We start from the raw sequence: 18,867 nt of genomic DNA on the forward strand, positions 1-18,867 counted from the left end.
GGAATCATCATCATCTACTAGTGCATTATATGAGAGTGGACTGAAAGACCCAACAGCAGCAGTGAGTCTCCGTCCTCCAGTAATCTCGTACGACGTTGATGCGCCTATAAATTGAGACCACAGCGGTGAAGGTGAACCTCGAGCACTCCAAACAACACAAACATACATACTTCTCCACCTCCCCTTGCTGCCGGTGGCGTAGCTAGCTCTTGTTCCAGCCATGAAAAGATAAGCTAGACTGCTAGAGTATGATTGGAGAAGAAGAGGTCGGCAGGTAATATTTCACACAGCACAACTCCATGCACGGATATCTGCTACCATACAAATTATCAACTGACTTTATACAATTTCTCCATGTTCTGATTTATGCATAGGTAGAGAGCATTTTGAACAACAGTCTAATTCGACCAGCAAACTACCTAGCTACCCAGCCATCAAAGTTTAAATCCCCAGGTAATGTTACACACCTCACAAACATAGCATTCCTTACTTGCCGTTTAAGATTTTCATTGTTCCTATGTACGTGTATATAGAGAATACTGAAGACATCTAATTCCACCAGGCAGCAGCATACATGCATAGCCACCCAGCCATGAAAGCTACCACCTCAGTCGGACAGTTATTAATCCTGGTGTTGCTGGCTTACTGTACACATGGCGTCGCCTGCAGCTCCTTACTTTGGAACGAGACAGATCGGCTATCGCTGCTTGGATTCAAGGATGCAATCACTCTAGATCCACAGCAAGCTTTCATGTCCTGGAACGATACCACCCACTTCTGTAATTGGGAAGGAGTCACGTGCAGGGCGAAGAACACTCTGCCACGCCGTGTCACTTCTCTGAACCTTACAAGTCGAGGTTTGGTAGGACACATATCTCCTTCACTTGGGAACCTAACATTCCTGCACTCTCTTGTCCTGACGGAGAACACACTCACCGGAGAGATTCCACAATCCCTCGGTCACTTGCGTCGCCTCCAAACCTTGAACTTGAGTAATAACACGCTGCAAGGAAGGATACCGAGTTTGGCAAACTGCTCAAAGCTCGAGGTGCTAGATGTTTCATTTAACAATCTAGTTGGCCAATTTCCTTCTGATCTCCCTCCTCACCACCTTCAGGTGCTGCAGATTGCAGTTAATAACCTTACCGGTACAATTCCAGCTTCTCTTGCCAATATCACAACACTAACCGTGATTAGTTGTACGCTCAATCACTTCAAGGGAAATATCCCAAGCAAGTTTGCTGATCTGTCGGGCTTGCAGTACCTGCAAGCGAGTGGCAATCGATTGACAGGCAGGTTTCCACAAGCAGTCTTGAATATTTCTACTATCATCGGCCTTAACCTTGCTTACAATGGTCTAAGTGGAGAGGTACCACCAAATCTATGTACCTCTCTGCCCAATCTCCAGTTTCTTCTATTAGATGGAAACTTCTTTCTAGGGCACATTCCTAGTTCATTCACTAATGCTTCTAATCTAAACACAATAGATTTGTCGGGTAATAACTTCACTGGATTGGTGCCCACCACAATTGGCAAACTTACCAAGCTCTCATTGTTGAATCTTGAAGATAATCAACTCCGAGCACATAGCAGGGCCGAATGGGAGTTTTTGGACAGCTTAAGCAATTGCACAGAGCTAAAGATATTCACAATGAGTATTAATCGTCTATCAGGGCATGTACCAAGTTCATTAGGTAACCTTTCCAATCAACTCCAGGAGCTATACTTGGCAGAAAATCAGCTATCAGGAGATTTTCCTTCCGGCATAGCAAACCTTCGTAACCTATTTACCATAACACTGGGAGAAAACCAATTTACAGGTGTGGTTCCGGACTGGATTGGAACTCTCACGAAATTGCAGGAAATAAGCTTATTCAAAAACTTCTTTACGGGGTCCATTCCATCATCCTTATCAAACTTGTCTCGATTGGGAATGCTTGATCTATACTCAAACCACTTCACTGGCCACATGCCATCAAGCTTTGGAAACCTTCCTATGCTTCAAGGGTTGGACATTTCCCACAACAATCTTCATGGTAGGATTCCAAAGGAGATCTTTAGAATCCCTTCATTGTTGTTAATTGATTTGTCTTTCAACAACCTCGAAGGACAACTTCCAACTACCATTGGTAATGCCAAACAACTTGAATCTTTGGTATTGTCAGCAAATAAGCTATATGGGGATATCCCAAACACTCTGAGTGATTGTGAAAGTTTAGAAGCAATTGAGTTAGACTCGAATGTTTTCAGCGGAAGCATTCCCACTCTATTAGGTAGGATAACCAGCCTCAATGTTTTGAATTTGTCTACCAATAACTTAAGTGGCTCAATACCAATATCTCTTGGCAACTTACAATTTCTTGAGAAGCTAGATTTGTCATTGAACCATCTTTATGGTGAGGTTCCAAGAAAAGGGATCTTCAAGAATGCTAGTGCTGTGCGGATAGATGGAAACAAGGGGCTTTGTGGTGGGGCATTGGAGTTACACTTGCTAGCATGTGATGTTTTTCCTTCAAATTCAACTAGGCTCAAGGAACCTTTAGTGCTCAAAGTAGTTATCCCAACAGCCAGTATAATATTACTTGCTATGGTCTTATTTGGCATAATGCAATGGAGAGTAAAACACAAGAGCAAATCTATATCTCCACCATCATTTGCTACAAAATTTCCCCAAGTATCTTTCAATGATCTAGCTAGAGCAACACAGGGATTTTCAACGTCCAACTTGATTGGTGGAGGGGGATACGGTTCTGTATACAAAGGAAAACTAGTTGGGAACCAACATGAGGTTGCCATAAAAGTCTTCAACCTAGAGACAAGAGGAGCACATAAGAGCTTCATTGCAGAATGCAATGCACTGAGAAATGTGCGGCATCGTAATTTGGTCTGTATCGTAACTGCATGCTCAAGCATTGATTCTAATGGTAATGATTTCAAAGCCCTAGTGTATGATTTGATGCCACGAGGAGACTTAGATAAACTGCTATACCCAACTCGAGACCATGAAAGCACTTCAGATTTGGACTGTATTACAATGGCACAAAGGATGAGCATTGTAGTGGATGTAGCTGATGCAATGGAGTACCTACACCATAACAACCAAGGAACAATGGTTCATTGTGATTTGAAGCCTAGCAACATACTTTTGGATGACAATATGACAGCTCATGTTGGAGACTTTGGCCTGGCAAGATTCAAAGATGATTCCACAACGTTATCTCTTGGTAACCCAAACTATTCTTCAGTTGCACTAAGGGGAACGATCGGATATGCTGCTCCAGGTAATCACTTATTTGCAACTTGTGTTGCTACATTATTTTCGTATTTTTATGTTAACCACTAATTTGAAATTAACTCCTCATTTGTTCATTCCTCAGAATATGCAGTGGGTGGTCAAGTTTCAACTGCCGCAGATGTTTACAGTTTTGGTGTCATTCTGCTCGAAGTATTCATTCGAAGAAGGCCAACTGATGCCATGTTTAAGGATGGATTGAGCATTGTAAAGTTCACAGAGATCAATTTCCCTGATAGGGTATTGGAGATTGTTGATCCGCAACTGCTACAGGAGTTGGAGCTTTGCAAAGAAACTCCATTGGACTTGAAGGAAAGTGGTTTAGGTTATCTGATATCTATGCTTAACGTTGGCCTTTGCTGCACCAAGCCATCTCCAGGTGAACGTATCAACATGCAGCAGGTCGCTACCAAGCTACATGGAATCAGGGATGCATATCTCAGGGAAAATTGAAGAAGCAGTAATGTTCGCTTCAGTAATACTATCTACCTATTAAAGTTGTTGCATAGTTAGAGTTTACCACATAACCTGTATGTAAGGTCAACCAGATCTGAAACCTCGGCGTGTTACTGTATCATCCCAGGATCAAGCTACATAAACCAGAATAATGAAGACGAATATTACTTCCATGTATCAATATAACCAAACAAACATACATTATATTGATTAGCACCTGAAGTTCAGAGTTTACCCAACTAGCCCTGAGGGCAGCACAGAACAGTAGATGAACCGATCCATATGCCACAGGATTGTATCTGTCCAGTCAACGCCGATACCAAGATTAAAAAAATTCTTGCAGCTCTGCCCCTATCATTGGGCCGCTATCTCACATGCTCTGCTACGATGGCTTCATACGCCATGGGATGCAGTTCTTCCTTAAGCTATGCACCCTCCTGTCTCCCGCACTAGCGTCACATCCATCCAGCATTTGCATCTTGGCCTGCAACAAGAATTCCAGTCAGTATCATGTGACAAGTTACCAAACTAGAAAAGCATCACAAAGACATCTAAGTCCGGCGGCAAAAACATTGTCTGTTAATTTTTCAGAGTTGATTTCAGACCCTGATGCCGAAGTGCGGACCAAATTTATGGTTAACCCGTTATTCCAAGAACCAAGATCTACGTTGTGTTTCCTCCTTTTCCCCCCCTAAAAGATAACAAGTTGGAACAGTATTGAGCACAGCTTTCACACGCTCGGCGTATTCTGTACCTGTAACCTTAACGCTGTAACACACATTTCACCACTCATGAATGATCAAATTCAGCCAAACACTTGCACGAGATCACAAACATTTAGAGGTTGTTGGAACCTATCAGTACTTGTACACAACTAAACTCAGCTGGCACTGGAGACGCAATTTCGCAGCAGCATCTGAATCCTCCATCGCACAATGACGCATTGAGTGGCTGAGCTGCAGCTGTCAGAAGAATGCCGATCCTAAATTAGCACCAGATTACTCATACGCTCCGGCACAAACTAAGACAAATTCAGGTTACACATAGGCTGGATCTACCCGACGCAGCTACCAGACCAGTCCACAGTCGCGAGGCACCAGAAGAGTATGTGGGCCGAGAGGAGGGGACTGGGGCGGACAGGGGAGGGGAGGGCGTGGCGGGTGGAACCTGAGGAGGACTGCGAGGAAGAGGTGCGGGTGTCGACCATCCTCGCCGGCATCTTCGGCAACGGCGGCGGCGCGTGAGGTCGCCGGCGATGGTTAACTGAATAGACCTTTGCAGAAGAGCAGGCTGGTGCCTTTGTGTCATGGGTTAATTGGAATAATATTTCCACACAACGTAACTATAAATTTCCCTTACTGTTACAATATAACTTTGTTTTAAAAGCTAGTTTAGCTTTCTAGAAAAAATTGTACTTTCTAACATTTAAATTTTAATAAATCTCAGACAACCTCGGTGGAATGAAGAGAGTATTTTAGAACGAAGGTAGCACAATTTTTCTATGCAGTTACAATTTTTCTCAGCAGTTTAATTTTCCGGCCAAAACTTGATAAATTCCTGGACTGCTTCGTTTCGTCCACGTTTGCTCTGATTTGTTTGACACTTCAGTTTGCATTTTTTTTGTTTTTTCGGAATTTTGAGGGTTGTTTAATTTTCAACAAAAATTAAACGTTTTTGGCATCAGAATAAGATGGCATGACCCACAGGTGCTGCCCAAATTTGGACACAATTAAGGTCGTACGATCAGTATTGATACACACATTGGAAAACAAAGCATTTTCTGTTCGATGGAAAATTTTAGCACTTGCGGAGGTATGGAAAAGTGGTACCACCATATAACAACGATTCACGTGCTGCCCAAATTTGGACACAATTAAGGTCGTATGATCAGTATTGATACTCGTGTATCAGCTCCTTAAAAAAATACAGCGATTCACACCTAGCTCATAGTGGGAGTAACATAGCTAGTAACATCTCAAGACATTTTGGTGACATGGCATGCTAATAAATGAAGAAAAAGAGTGAGGTGGTAACTAGCTATGTTACCATAACATCACACACCTCAAGACAAGATGAGTCTACAACATAATAAATGATACAATGCATGACATCACATATAGTTACTACCCACTATGAAGATAGTAACCTAGACTAGTAACATAGCATATGTTACTAGTCTAAGTTACTCCCCACTATGACCAGCCTAAGGTTCGTGCGAGATCTAAAAAAAAGGCCCACACTACGGCAGAACAGGGCGTTGCCGTGCAGCCGAAACGCACGGCAAAGGCCCAAATCCGCTCGGCAAAGCCTTTCGGGCGATAACACTTGGAAGATTCCTCGACTTGTAGGCCGAAGTGTCCCGCTGCGGGTATATCGGTGGCTATAATGTGCCAAAGTGTTCCAAACCTAGATTTCCATGTGTATATGGCCTAAACAAAACTAAACCTATCAAAAAGTATGTTTGTGGAACCTCGCGCGGAGAAATCTAGGGGGGTAGACCCCCCGAGGCACGCAGACCGCCGTTATCGGGGGGGAATGACCGCCGGGGCACCGGAATGCCACCAAAACTTGCAAGTGGACCTAGGATATGTGTGAAAGTGTGTTGGAAGGTGTGATTCACCAAATGGTGCAAGGCATAGCTCCCATGTGTGACATTCCTCTCTTTCAGGCGATAACACTTGGAAGATTTCTCGACTTGTAGGTTGAAGTGTCCCGCTGCGGGTATATGATACGTCTCCGACGTATCGATAATTTCTTATGTTCCATGCCACATTATTGATGATATCTACATGTTTTATGCACATTATATGTCATTATTATGCGTTTTCCGGAACTAACCTATTGACGAGATGCCGAAGGGCCGGTTCCTCGTTTTCTGCTGTTTTTGGTTCCAGAAATCCTAGTAAGGAAATATTCTCGGAATCGGACGAAATCAAGGCCCAGCATCCTATTTTTCCACGAAGCTTCCAGAACACCCGAGAGTCGCCAGAGGGGGGCCACTGGGCCCCCAGATGACAGGGCGGCGCGGCCTAGGGTGGGGGGCCCCTAGTGTGTCACCGCCTCGTCGCCCCTCCGACTCCGCCTCTTCGCCTATATAAAGGTCCCTGACCTAAAACCTCGATACGGAAAAGCCACGGTACGAGAAACCTTCCAGAGCCGCCGCCATCGTGAAGCCAAGATCTGGGGGATAGGAGTCTCTGTTCCGGCACGCCGCCGGGACGGGGAAGTGCCCCGGAAGGCTCCTCCATCGACACCACCGCCATCTCCATCAACGCTGCTCGTCTCCCATGAGGAGGGAGTAGTTCTCCATCGAGGCTCGGGGCTGTACCGGTAGCTATGTGGTTCATCTCTCTCCTATGTACTTCAATACAATAATCTCATGAGCTGCCTTACATGATTGAGATTCATATGATGATGCTTGTAATCTAGATGTCATTATGCTAGTCAAGTGGGTTTTACTTATGTGATCTCCGGAGACTCCTTGTCCCACGTGTGTAAAGGTGACGAGTGTGTGCACCGTGTGGGTCTCTTAGGCTATATTTCACAGAATACTTATTCACCGTTATGAAGAGCATAGTGAAGTGCTTATTTATATCTCTTTATGATTGCAATGTGTTTTGTATCACAATTTATCTGTGTGCTACTCTAGTGATGTTATTAAAGCCTGCACGGTGTAATGGTGACAGTGTGTGCATCGTGTAGTACTTGGCGTGGGCTATGATTGTGATCTCTTGTAGATTATGAAGTTAACTATTGCTATGATAGTGTTGATGTGATCTATTCCTCCTTTCGTAGTGTGAAGGTGACAGTGTGCATGATATGTTAGTACTTGGTTTGGTTATGTTGATCTGTCATGCACTCTAAGGTTATTTAAATATGAACATTGAATATTGTGGAGCTTGTTAACTCCGGCATTGAGGGTTCGTGTAATCCTACATAGTTAGTGGTGTTCATCATCCAACAAGAGGGTGTAGAGTCTAGCATCTATCTATTTATTCTGTTATGTGATCAATGTTGAGAGTGTCCACTAGTGAAAGTATGATCCCTAGGCCTTGTTCCTAAATATCGCTATCGCTGCTTGTTTACTCGTTTTATCGCATCTTTACTTCTCGCAATATTAATACCATCAATCGCACGCCAGCAAGCACTTTTCTAGCGCCGTTACTACTCGCTCATATATATTCATACCACCTGTATTTCACTATCTCTTCGCCGAACTAGTGCACCTATTAGGTGTGTTGGGGACACAAGAGACTTCTTGCTTTGTGGTTGCGGTGGTTGCATGAGAGGGATATCTTTGACCTCTTCCTCCCCGAGTTCGATAAACCTTGGGTGATCCACTTAAGGGAAACTTGCTGCTGTTCTACAAACCTCTGCTCTTGGAGGCCCAACACTGTCTACAAGAATAGAAGCACCCGTAGACATCAAGCACTTTTCTGGCGCCGTTACCGGGGAGGAAAGGTAAAAGGCTCTCATACTCTGGTCTCAGGTAAAGTACTTTTCTGGCGCCGTTGTGTGTGTGCTCGAAGCTATTTCCTTTAGACCCTGCAATTGCATATTTTTGTTTCTTGTTTACACTAGTTTGGCATAATGGACAACAATGAGCTTCTTATTCTATTTCCTTATTTAAGACATGGATGGTTTGATGCGAAAATTAAAAAACCCATGGAACATATTAGCATGAATACTTTGAATACCATTGTTGCTAATGATATGGAAAATTCTAAGCTTGGGGAAGCTGGTTCTGATGAGCATGATCTTTTTAGTCCCCCAAGCATTGAGGAGAAAATTTACTTTGATGATACTTTGCCTCCTATTTATGATGATTATAATGATAGTAGTCTTTTAGTACCGCCTGTTATGGAGGATAAATTTGATTATGATTACAATATGCCTCCTATATTTGATGATGAGAATAATAATGATAGCTACTTTGTTGAATTTGCTCCCACTATTACTAATAAAATTGATTATGCTTATGTGGAGAGTAATAATTTTATGCATGAGACTCATGATAAGAATGCTTTATGTGATAGTTATATTGTTGAGTTTGCTCATGATGCTACTGAAAGTTATTATGAGAGAGGAAAATATGGTTGTAGAAATTTTCATGTTACTAAAATGCCTCTCTATGTGCTGAAATTTTTGAAGCTACACTTGTTTTATCTTCCTATGCTTGTTACTTTGCTCCTCATGAACTTGTTTATTTACAAGATTCCTTTTCATAGGAAGCATGTTAGGCTTAAATTTGTTTTGAATTTGCCTCTTGATGCTCTCTTTTGCTTCAAATACTATTTCTTGCGAGTGCATCATTAAAACTGCTGAGCCCATCTTAATGGCTATAAAGAAAAAAACTTCTTGGGAGATAACCCATGTGTTTATTTTGCTACAGTACTTTTATTTTGTATTTGAGTCTTGGAAGTTGTTACTACTGTAGCAACCTCTCTTATCTTATTTTTATCGCATTGTTGTGCCAAGTAAAGTCTTTGATAGTAAGGTTCATACTAGATTTGGATTACTGCGCAGAAACAGATTTCTTTGCTGTCACGAATTTCGACCTGCCTCTCTGTAGGTAGCTCAGAAAAATATGCCAATTTGCGTGCATGATCCTCAGATATGTATGCAACTTTCATTCAATTTGAGCATTTTCATTTGAGCAAGTCTGGTGCCTCGATAAAATCCATCTTTACGGACTGTTCTGTTTTGACAGATTCTGCCTTTTATTTCGCATTGTCTCTTTTGCTATGGTGGATGAATTTCTTTGTTCCATTAATGTCCAGTAGCTTTATGCAATGTCCAGAAGTGTTAAGAATGATTGTGTCACCTCTGAACATGTTAATTTTTATTGTGCACTAACCCTCTAATGAGTTGTTTCGAGTTTGGTGTCGAGGAAGTTTTCAAGGGTCAAGAGAGGAGGATGATATACTATGATCAAGAAGAGTGAAGAGTCTAAGCTTTGGGATGCCTCCATGGTTCATCCCTGGATATTATAAGAAGACTCAAGCATCTAAGCTTGGGGATGCCCAAGGCATTCCCTTCTTCATCGACAAATTATCAGGTTTTTTCTCTTGAAACTATATTTTTATTCGGTCACATCTTATGTGCTTTGCTTGGAGCGTCGGTTTGTTTTTGTTTTTGTTTTTGTTTGAATAAATGCTTGTGTGGGAGAGAGACACGCTCCGCTGGTTCATATGAACACATGTGTTCTTAGTTTTTAATTTTCATGGCGAAGGTTGAAACTGCTTCGTTAATTGTTATATGGTTGGAAACGGGAAATGCTACATGTAGTAATTGGTAAAATGTCTTGAATAATTTGATACTTGGCAATTGTTGTGCTCATGTTTAAGCTCTTGCATCATATACTTTGCACCTATTAATGAAGAAACACCTAGAGCTTGCTAAATTTGGTTTGCATATTTGGTCTCTCTAAAGTCTAGATAATTTCTAGTATTGAGTTTTGAACAACAAGGAAGACGGTGTAGAGTTTTATAATGTTTACAATATGTCTTTTATGTGAGTTTTGCTGCACCGGTTCATCCTTGTGTTTGTTTTAAATAACCTTGCTAGCCTAAACCTTGTATCGAGAGGGAATACTTCTCATGCATCCAAAATCCTTGAGCCAACCACTATGCCATTTGTGTCCACCATACCTACCTACTACATGGTATTTCTTCGCCATTCCAAAGTAAATTGCTTGAGTGCTACCTTTAAAATTTCCATCATTCACCTTTGCAATATATAGCTCATGGGACAAATAGCTTAAAAACTATTGTGGTATTGAATATGTACTTATGCACTTTATCTCTTATTAAGTTGCTTGTTGTGCGATAACCATGTTTCTGGGGACGCCATCAACTAATCTTTGTTGAATATCATGTGAGTTGCTATGCATGTCCGTCTTGTCTGAAGTAAGAGAGATCTACCACCTTAATGGTTGGAGCATGCATATTGTTAGAGAAGAACATTGGGCCGCTAACTAAAGCCATGAATCATGGTGGAAGTTTCAGTTTTGGACATATATCCTCAATCTCACACGAGAACACTAATTGTTGCTACATGCTTATGCATTAAAGAGGAGTCCATTATATGTTGTCCATGTTGTCCCGGTATGGATGTCTAAGTTGAGAATAATCAAAAGCGAGAAATCCAAAATGCGAGCTTTCTCCTTAGACCTTTGTACAGGCGGCATGGAGGTACCCCTTTGTGACACTTGGTTAAAACATGTGTATTGCGATGATCCGGTAGTCCAAGCTAATTAGGACAAGGTGCGGGCACTATTAGTATACTATGCATGAGGCTTGCAACTTGTAAGATATAATTTACATGATACATATGCTTTATTACTACCGTTGACAAAATTGTTTCATGTTTTCAAAATAAAAGCTCTAGCACAAATATAGCAATCGATGCTTTCCTCTTTGAAGGACCTTTCTTTTACCTTTATGTTGAGTCAGTTCACCTATTTCTCTCCACCTCAAGAAGCAAACACTTGTGTGAACTGTGCATTGATTCCTACATACTTGCATATTGCACTTATTATATTACTCTATGTTGATAATATCCATGAGATACACATGTTACAAGTTGAAAGCAACCGCTGAAACTTAATCTTCCTTTGTGTTGTTTCAATACCTTTACTTTAATTTATTGCTTTATGAGTTAACTCTTATGCAAGACTTATTGATGCTTGTCTTTAAGTACTATTCATTAAAAGTCTTTGCTTTATGATTCATTTGTTTACTCATGTCATTACCATTGTTTTGATCGCTGCATTCATTACATATGCTTACAATAGTATGATCAAGGTTATGATGGCATGTCACTCCAGAAATTATCTTTGTTATCGTTTACTCGCTCGGGACGAGCAGAACTAAGCTTGGGATGCTGATACGTCTCCGACGTATCGATAATTTCTTATGTTCCATGCCACATTATTGATGATATCTACATGTTTTATGCACATTATATGTCATTATTATGCGTTTCCGGAACTAACCTATTGACGAGATGCCGAAGGGCCGGTTCCTGTTTTCTCGCTGTTTTTGGTTCCGAAATCCTAGTAAGGAAATATTCTCGGAATCGGACGAAATCAAGGCCCAAGCATCCTATTTTTCCACGAAGCTTCCGGAACACCCGAGAGTCGCCAGAGGGGGGCCACTGGGCCCCCAGATGACAGGGCGGCGCGGCCGAGGGGGGGGGCGCCCCCCTAGTGTGTCACCGCCTCGTCGCCCCTCCGACTCCGCCTCTTCGCCTATATAAAGGTCCCTGACCTAAAACCTCGATACGGAAAAGCCACGGTACGAGAAACCTTCCAGAGCCGCCGCCATCGCGAAGCCAAGATCTGGGGGACAGGAGTCTCCGTTCCGGCACGCCGCCGGACGGGGAAGTGCCCCGGAAGGCTCCTCCATCGACACCACCGCCATCTCCATCAACGCTGCTTGTCTCCCATGAGGAGGGAGTAGTTCTCCATCGAGGCTCGGGGCTGTACCGGTAGCTATGTGGTTCATCTCTCTCCTATGTACTTCAATACAATAATCTCATGAGCTGCCTTACATGATTGAGATTCATATGATGATGCTTGTAATCTAGATGTCATTATGCTAGTCAAGTGGGTTTTACTTATGTGATCTCCGGAGACTCCTTGTCCCACGTGTGTAAAGGTGACAGTGTGTGCACCGTGTGGGTGTCTTAGGCTATATTTCACAGAATACTTATTCACTGTTATGAAGAGCATAGTGAAGTGCTTATTTATATCTCTTTATGATTGCAATGTGTTTTGTATCACAATTTATCGGTGTGCTACTCTAGTGATGTTATTAAAGTAGTTTATTCCTCCTGCACGGTGTAATGGTGACGAGTGTGTGCATCGTGTAGTACTTGGCGTGGGCTATGATTGTGATCTCTTGTAGATTATGAAGTTAACTATTGCTATGATAGTGTTGATGTGATCTATTCCTCCTTTCGTAGTGTGAAGGTGACGAGTGTGCATGCTATGTCGAGTACTTGGTTTGGTTATGTTGATCTGTCATGCACTCTAAGGTTATTTAAATATGAACATTGAATATTGTGGAGCTTGTTAACTCCGGCATTGAGGGTTCGTGTAATCCTACACGGTTAGTGGTGTTCATCATCCAACAAGAGGGTGTAGAGTCTAGCATCTATCTATTTATTCGTTATGTGATCAATGTTGAGAGTGTCCACTAGTGAAAGTATGATCCCTAGGCCTTGTTCCTAAATATCGCTATCGCTGCTTGTTTACTGTTTTACTGCATCTTTACTTCCTGCAATATTAATACCATCAACTGCACGCCAGCAAGCACTTTTCTGGCGCCGTTACTACTGCTCATATATATTCATACCACCTGTATTTCACTATCTCTTCGCCGAACTAGTGCACCTATTAGGTGTGTTGGGGACACAAGAGACTTCTTGCTTTGTGGTTGCGGGGTTGCATGAGAGGGATATCTTTGACCTCTTCCTCCCTGAGTTCGATAAACCTTGGGTGATCCACTTAAGGGAAACTTGCTGCTGTTCTACAAACCTCTGCTCTTGGAGGCCCAACACTGTCTACAAGAATAGAAGCACCCGTAGACATCAGTATACGAGTGGCTATAATGTGCCAAAGTGTGCCAACCCTATCTTTCCATGTGTATATGGCCTAAACAAAACTAAACCTATGAAAAAGTACATTGGTGGAACCTCGCACGGAGAAATCTAGGGGGGTAGACCCCCGAGGCACGCAGACCGCCGTTATCGGGGGGGGGGATGACCGCCGGGGCACCGGAATGCCACCAAAACTTGCAAGTGGACCTAGGATATGTGTGAAAGTGTGTTGTAAGGTGTGATTCACCAAATGGTGCAAGGCATAGCTCCCATGTGTGACATTCGTCTCTTTCAGGCGATAACACTTGGAAGATTCCTCGACTTGTAGGCTGAAGTGTCCCGCTCCGGGTATACGAGTGGCTATAATGTGCCAAAGTGTGCCAAACCTAGCTTTCCATGTGTATATGGCCTAAACAAAACTAAACCTATGAAAAAGTACAATGGTGGAACCTCGCACGGAGAAATCTAGGGGGTAGACCCCCCGAGGCACGCAGACCGCCGTTATCGGGGGGAATGACCGCCGGGGCACCGAAATGCCACCAAAACTTGCAAGTGGACCTTGGATATGTGTGAAAGTGTGTTGGAAGGTGTGATTCACCAAATGGTGCAAGGAATAGCTCCCATGTGTGACATTCCTCTCTTTCAGGCGATAACACTTGGAAGATTCCTCGACTTGTAGGCTGAAGTGTCCCGCTGCGGGTATACGAGTGGCTATAATGTGCCAAAGTGTGCCAAGCCTAGCTTTCCATGTGTATATGGCCTAAACAAAACTAAACCTATGAAAAGTTACATTGGTGGAACCTCGCACGGAGAAATCTAGGGGGTAGACCCCCCGAGGCACGCAGACCGCCGTTATCGGGGGGGAATGACCGCCGGGGCACCGGAATGCCACCAAAACTTGCAAGTGGACGTAGGATATGTTTGAAAGTGTGTTGGAAGGTGTGATTCACCAAATGGTGCAAGGCATAGCTCCCATGTGTGACATTCCTCTCTTTCAGGCGATAACACTTGGAAGATTCCTCGACTTGTAGGCTGAAGTGTCCCGCTGCGGTTATACGAGTGGCTATAATGTGCCAAAGTGTGCCAAACCTAGCTTTCCATGTGTATATGGCCTAAACAAAACTAAACCTATGAAAAAGTACATTGGTGGAACCTCGCACGGAGAAATCTAGGGGGTAGACCGCCGGGGCCCATATATAGACCGTTGTTTTGGGGGGGGGGGGGGGAGACCTCCGGAGCACTTGAATCCCAGCCAAACTTGCATGTGGACCTAGAATATGTTTGGAAGTGTCGTGTAAGGTGTAAAGCTGCAAGAAATGCACCAAATATGTGGGGGCGATAACACTTAGCGGTACACCGAACCCCGTTAATTTGCTCCGAAACCCCGATATGTTGGGGGGAGGGGTCGATGAAGATGTAGATTACTTGTTTTATCGGTATACAGATTGTATTAAGTAACACTAACAAATAGTCTACAAAAAGTAAAAACTAATTTTACAACAAATATAAGTATTAATATAAATATGAATACTACAAAAGAAGGAAAAGAAATGAAATTGCCCTCTGTGCCGTGCAAAAACGCATGGCAAAGGGTTGCCATGCACGGCAAAGGCTCGTTGCCGTGCCCGCGGCTTTGCCGTGCGCCTTGGCTCTCTCGTTGTCGTGCAGATTTCTTTGCCGTGAGCTTTTGAATTCTTTGCCGTGGATTGCTTCCTTTGCCGAGCGCTGAACTGGCGCTTTGCCGTGCGCTAATTGTTTGCCGTGCGTCGGCCCGGAGCCACACGGCAAAGAATTCATTGCCGTGCGCGAGGCACACGGCAAAGAACTTCCGCATGGCAAAGGGCGCTGGCAGCACACGGCAAAGACCCATGCACGGCACTGAGCTTTTTTCCCGTAGTGCCACTGACCTAGACATGAGGGAAGGTGTTAAATATAATTATGTTATCTCTTCTATGAGATCCGTCTTTTGGTTGAACTGCAACTTCACAATTATCACACCTACAAGGTTCTAGGTTTAAATCATAACTAACTAAACATTACTATTTGCCCCTTACCCAAAATATTTACAATGATTCACGTTTCAGATCCGTGCGAGATAAAGAAAAAGGGTGTGCCTATGTCTCAGTTGACTAAGATCACTGGTGGAAAAACAGGCTTCCGGGAAGCCCCATAAGTCGCGAAGGTAAAGGAACCGCGACTAATGGGGTCTTTAGTCGCGGTTCGTGTGGCGAACCGCGACCAAAGGCCTGGGCCCGGGCGCACGGTGGCCGGCTGGTGCACGTGGGGGCTTTAGTCGCGGTTGGCCAGCCCAACCGCGACTAAAGGTGCCCGAAGGCCTTTAGTCGCGGTTGGCCAGGCCAACCGCGACTAAAGCCCCTCCCCTATATATACCCATCCAGCAGCCAACACTTAGCCATTTGGAGCCATTCTCTTCACAAACTTCACAAGTGAGTGTTAGGTTTGCTTTTGGTTCCTCTTATGCACATAAGGTGTTTGATGAAATGCCCCAAGAGCATGAAACAAACATGATATGAAGTGTTGGAGTCACACTTGAGCTTTCTCATTTATTTTTTCCTCCTCGATCGCGGTTAGCAACTTGAACCTTTGATGTGTCATTGATAAAATATGCATGTGTGTGTAGTTCATTGTTTAATTTATATTGTTTGTAGCTAGTTAGTTTAACAAATGCATGATGGTTAATTATATATTTTATATTATAATAATGCGAGATGAATCGGCAATGGATGTACGGTAACCGACTCTCCGGCGAGTTCGGTACGGGTTTGAAAGATTTCCTCGTAGTGGCTAATGCGAACAAGCGGGGGTTTTGTTATCTGTCCATGTGTTAAGTGTAAGAATCGGAAGGGTTACTCTTCCTCAAGAGATGTTCACATGCACCTGCTTCGGCACGGTTTCATGCCAAGCTATAATTGTTGGACCAAGCATGGAGAAAGAGGGGTTATAATGGAAGAAGATGAAGAAGGGGATGATTTCAATGATGAAAGCTATCTTTCTCATTTCGGTGATACTTTCATGGAGGATGCTTGAAGGTGAAGGGGAAGGTGAAGAAGAGGCACGTGATGATCCCGTTGATGATCTTGGTCGGACCATTGCCTGATGCACGGAGACGCTGCGAAACCGAAAAAGAGAGGGAGAATTTGGATCGCATGTTAGAGGATCACGAGGAAGGCGCTGTACCCCGGATGCGATGATGGTCCGAAAAAGCTGGGCTGCACACTGGATTTGCTTGAGATGGAAGGCACGAGCAGGTGTAGGCTGACTCGGCATTTGAAAACTTGCTGAAAATGTTGAAGAATATGTTTCCAAAGAATAACGAGTTGCCCGCCACTACGTACGAAGCAAAGAAGGTTGTCTGCCCTCTAGGTTTAGAGGTTCGAAGATACATGCATGCATCAACGATCGCATCCTCTACCGCGGTGAATACGAGAATTTGAATGAATGCCCGGTATGCACTGCATTGCGTTATAAGATCGAGGCGATGACCCTGGTGACGATGTTGAGGGCCGAAACCCAGGAAGAGGGTTCCCGCCAAGGTGATGTGGTATGCTCCTATAATACCACGGTTGAAACGTCTGTTCGGGAACAAAGAGCATGCCAAGTTGTTGCGATGGCACAAAGAGGACCGTAAGTCGGACGGGGAGTTGAGACACCCGCGAGATGGAACGCAATGGAGAAAGATCGACAGAGAGTTCAAAGATTTTGCAGCTGACGCAAGGAACATAAGATTTGGTCTAAGTACGGATGGCATGAATCCTTTTGGCGAGCGAGCTCCAGCCATAGCACCTGGCCCGTGACTCTATGCATCTACAACCTTCCTCCTTGGTTGTGCATGAAGCGGAAGTTCATTATGATGCCGGTGCTCATCCAAGGTCCGAAGCAACCCGGCAACGACATCGATGTGTACCTAAGGCCATTAGTTGATGAACTTTTACAGCTGTGGGGCAGACCTGGTGTCCGTGTGTGGGATGAGCACAAAGAAGAGGAATTTGACCTACGAGCGTTGCTTTTCGTAACCATCAACGATTGGCCTGCTCTTAGTAACCTTTCGGGACTGTCAAATAAGGGATACAATGCATGCACGCACTGCTTACATGAGGCCGAAAGTGTACATTTGCCAAATTGTAAGAAGAACGTGTACCTTGGGCATCGTCGATTTCTTCCGAAAGGTCATCCAGTAAGAAAGAAAGGCAAGCATTACAACGGCAAGGCAGATCACCGGCCGAAGCCTGCGGAACACACTGGACGGCCATTCTCTGACTGAAGCACACCACACAGTTCTGACCAATTCCAGCTTGGTGGCTCCGTACTTTGAGAAACACAAGAATATTTTACGCTCGGACAACCCTGGGAAGCCTGAATCCTGGATTAGGAAGGCCCACATGGAGACTTTCGGCGGTTGGTTGAGAAAACATTTAATGAGTGACAATAAGGTTGTAGATCAGCTGTACATGTTGGCCAAGACACCATCTTCGACTATAACGACTTTCCAAGGGTACGAGATAAATGGGAATACATTTTACACGATCGCCCAAGATAAAAAGAGCACCAACCAAAACAGTGGTGTCCGCTTTGATGCGAGCAACCGAGAATGGGCAAAAGGTCACATATTATGGTTACATAGAGGAGATATGGGAACTTGACTATGGACCCTCCTTTAGGGTCCCTTTGTTCCGGTGCAAATGGTTCAAGCTAACAGGAGGTGGGGTAAAGGTGGACCAGCAATACGGAATGACAATGGTGGATTTCAACAATCTTGGTTACCTTGACGAACCATTCGTCCTAGCGAAAGATGTCGCTCAGGTTTTCTATGTGAAGGACATGAGTAGCAAACCGAGGAAACGGAAAGATAAGAAAACGATCGAGTACATCATGCGATGATCCAAAGCGCCACATTGTTCTTTCGGGGAAAAGAAACATCGTGGGAGTGGAGGACAAGACAGGACATGTCGGAAGATTATAATATGTTTGCTGAAATTCCGCCCTTCAAAGTGAACACCGACCCAAGCATTAAGTTAAATGATGAGGATGCTCCATGGATACGGCACAATCGTAAGCAAGCAGGGACACAAGGGAAGAAATGATGTGTAATAATTTATTGTACCAAACTTTGTTTAATGAATCATGTGAATTATATTACCCGTGATGTGTTTGGTGTCCATTTTCGAATGATTCAATTGACTTGAGATAGCACTGATGATACATGAAATTTGGAGTGACTAAGTCATACTCCTGCATACATGAAATTTGGAGTGACTAAGTCATACTCCTGCATATAGGAAATTTGGAGTGACTAAGTCATACTCCTACATACATGAAATTTGGAGTGATTTAGTCATACTCCTGCCTAGGCGTATAATATGCATACTCGTAGTCTTCATAGCCGCCGCCATTGTATCGGTAGTCGTCGCCTTCTAAGTTGCTCGGCGTCATCGTCGCTCGCTGTCGTCGCCGTCGTCGGGCGGCGCTCGTGGCTCGAACCGAGGGTAGCGCAGGCG

General features: G+C 43.8%; 1 protein-coding gene across 2 annotated transcripts; it reads left to right on the forward strand.

Annotated features, from left to right (window-relative positions):
- The first annotated feature begins 367 nt into the window (after positions 1-367).
- LOC124665905 (putative receptor-like protein kinase At3g47110) lies at positions 368-3,900 on the forward strand. 2 transcript variants are annotated; one of them, XM_047203259.1, is made up of 3 exons: positions 368-453; positions 563-3,281; positions 3,378-3,900. In XM_047203259.1, the coding sequence occupies exons 2-3, from the start codon at positions 575-577 to the stop codon at positions 3,743-3,745; spliced, it is 3,075 nt and encodes a 1,024-aa protein (XP_047059215.1). In that variant the 5' UTR covers positions 368-453; positions 563-574; the 3' UTR covers positions 3,746-3,900. The 2 variants fall into 2 exon arrangements, with proteins under 2 accessions (XP_047059215.1, XP_047059216.1); XM_047203260.1 differs by having other exon boundaries at positions 433-453; positions 503-3,281.
- Positions 3,901-18,867: the final 14,967 nt, after the last annotated feature.

This window comes from Lolium rigidum, chromosome 6 (genome assembly GCF_022539505.1).
Source record: "Lolium rigidum isolate FL_2022 chromosome 6, APGP_CSIRO_Lrig_0.1, whole genome shotgun sequence".
Lineage (NCBI taxonomy): Eukaryota > Viridiplantae > Streptophyta > Magnoliopsida > Poales > Poaceae > Lolium > Lolium rigidum.

Excerpts from the sequence above, each read along its gene's own strand:
- LOC124665905 (XM_047203259.1), top strand. The coding sequence starts at position 575 with ATGCATAGCCACCCAGCCATGAAAGCTACCACCTCAGTCGGACAGTTA. Across the intron at positions 3,282-3,377 it reads GATCGGATATGCTGCTCCAG|AATATGCAGTGGGTGGTCAA; the intron begins GTAATCACTTAT and ends TTCATTCCTCAG.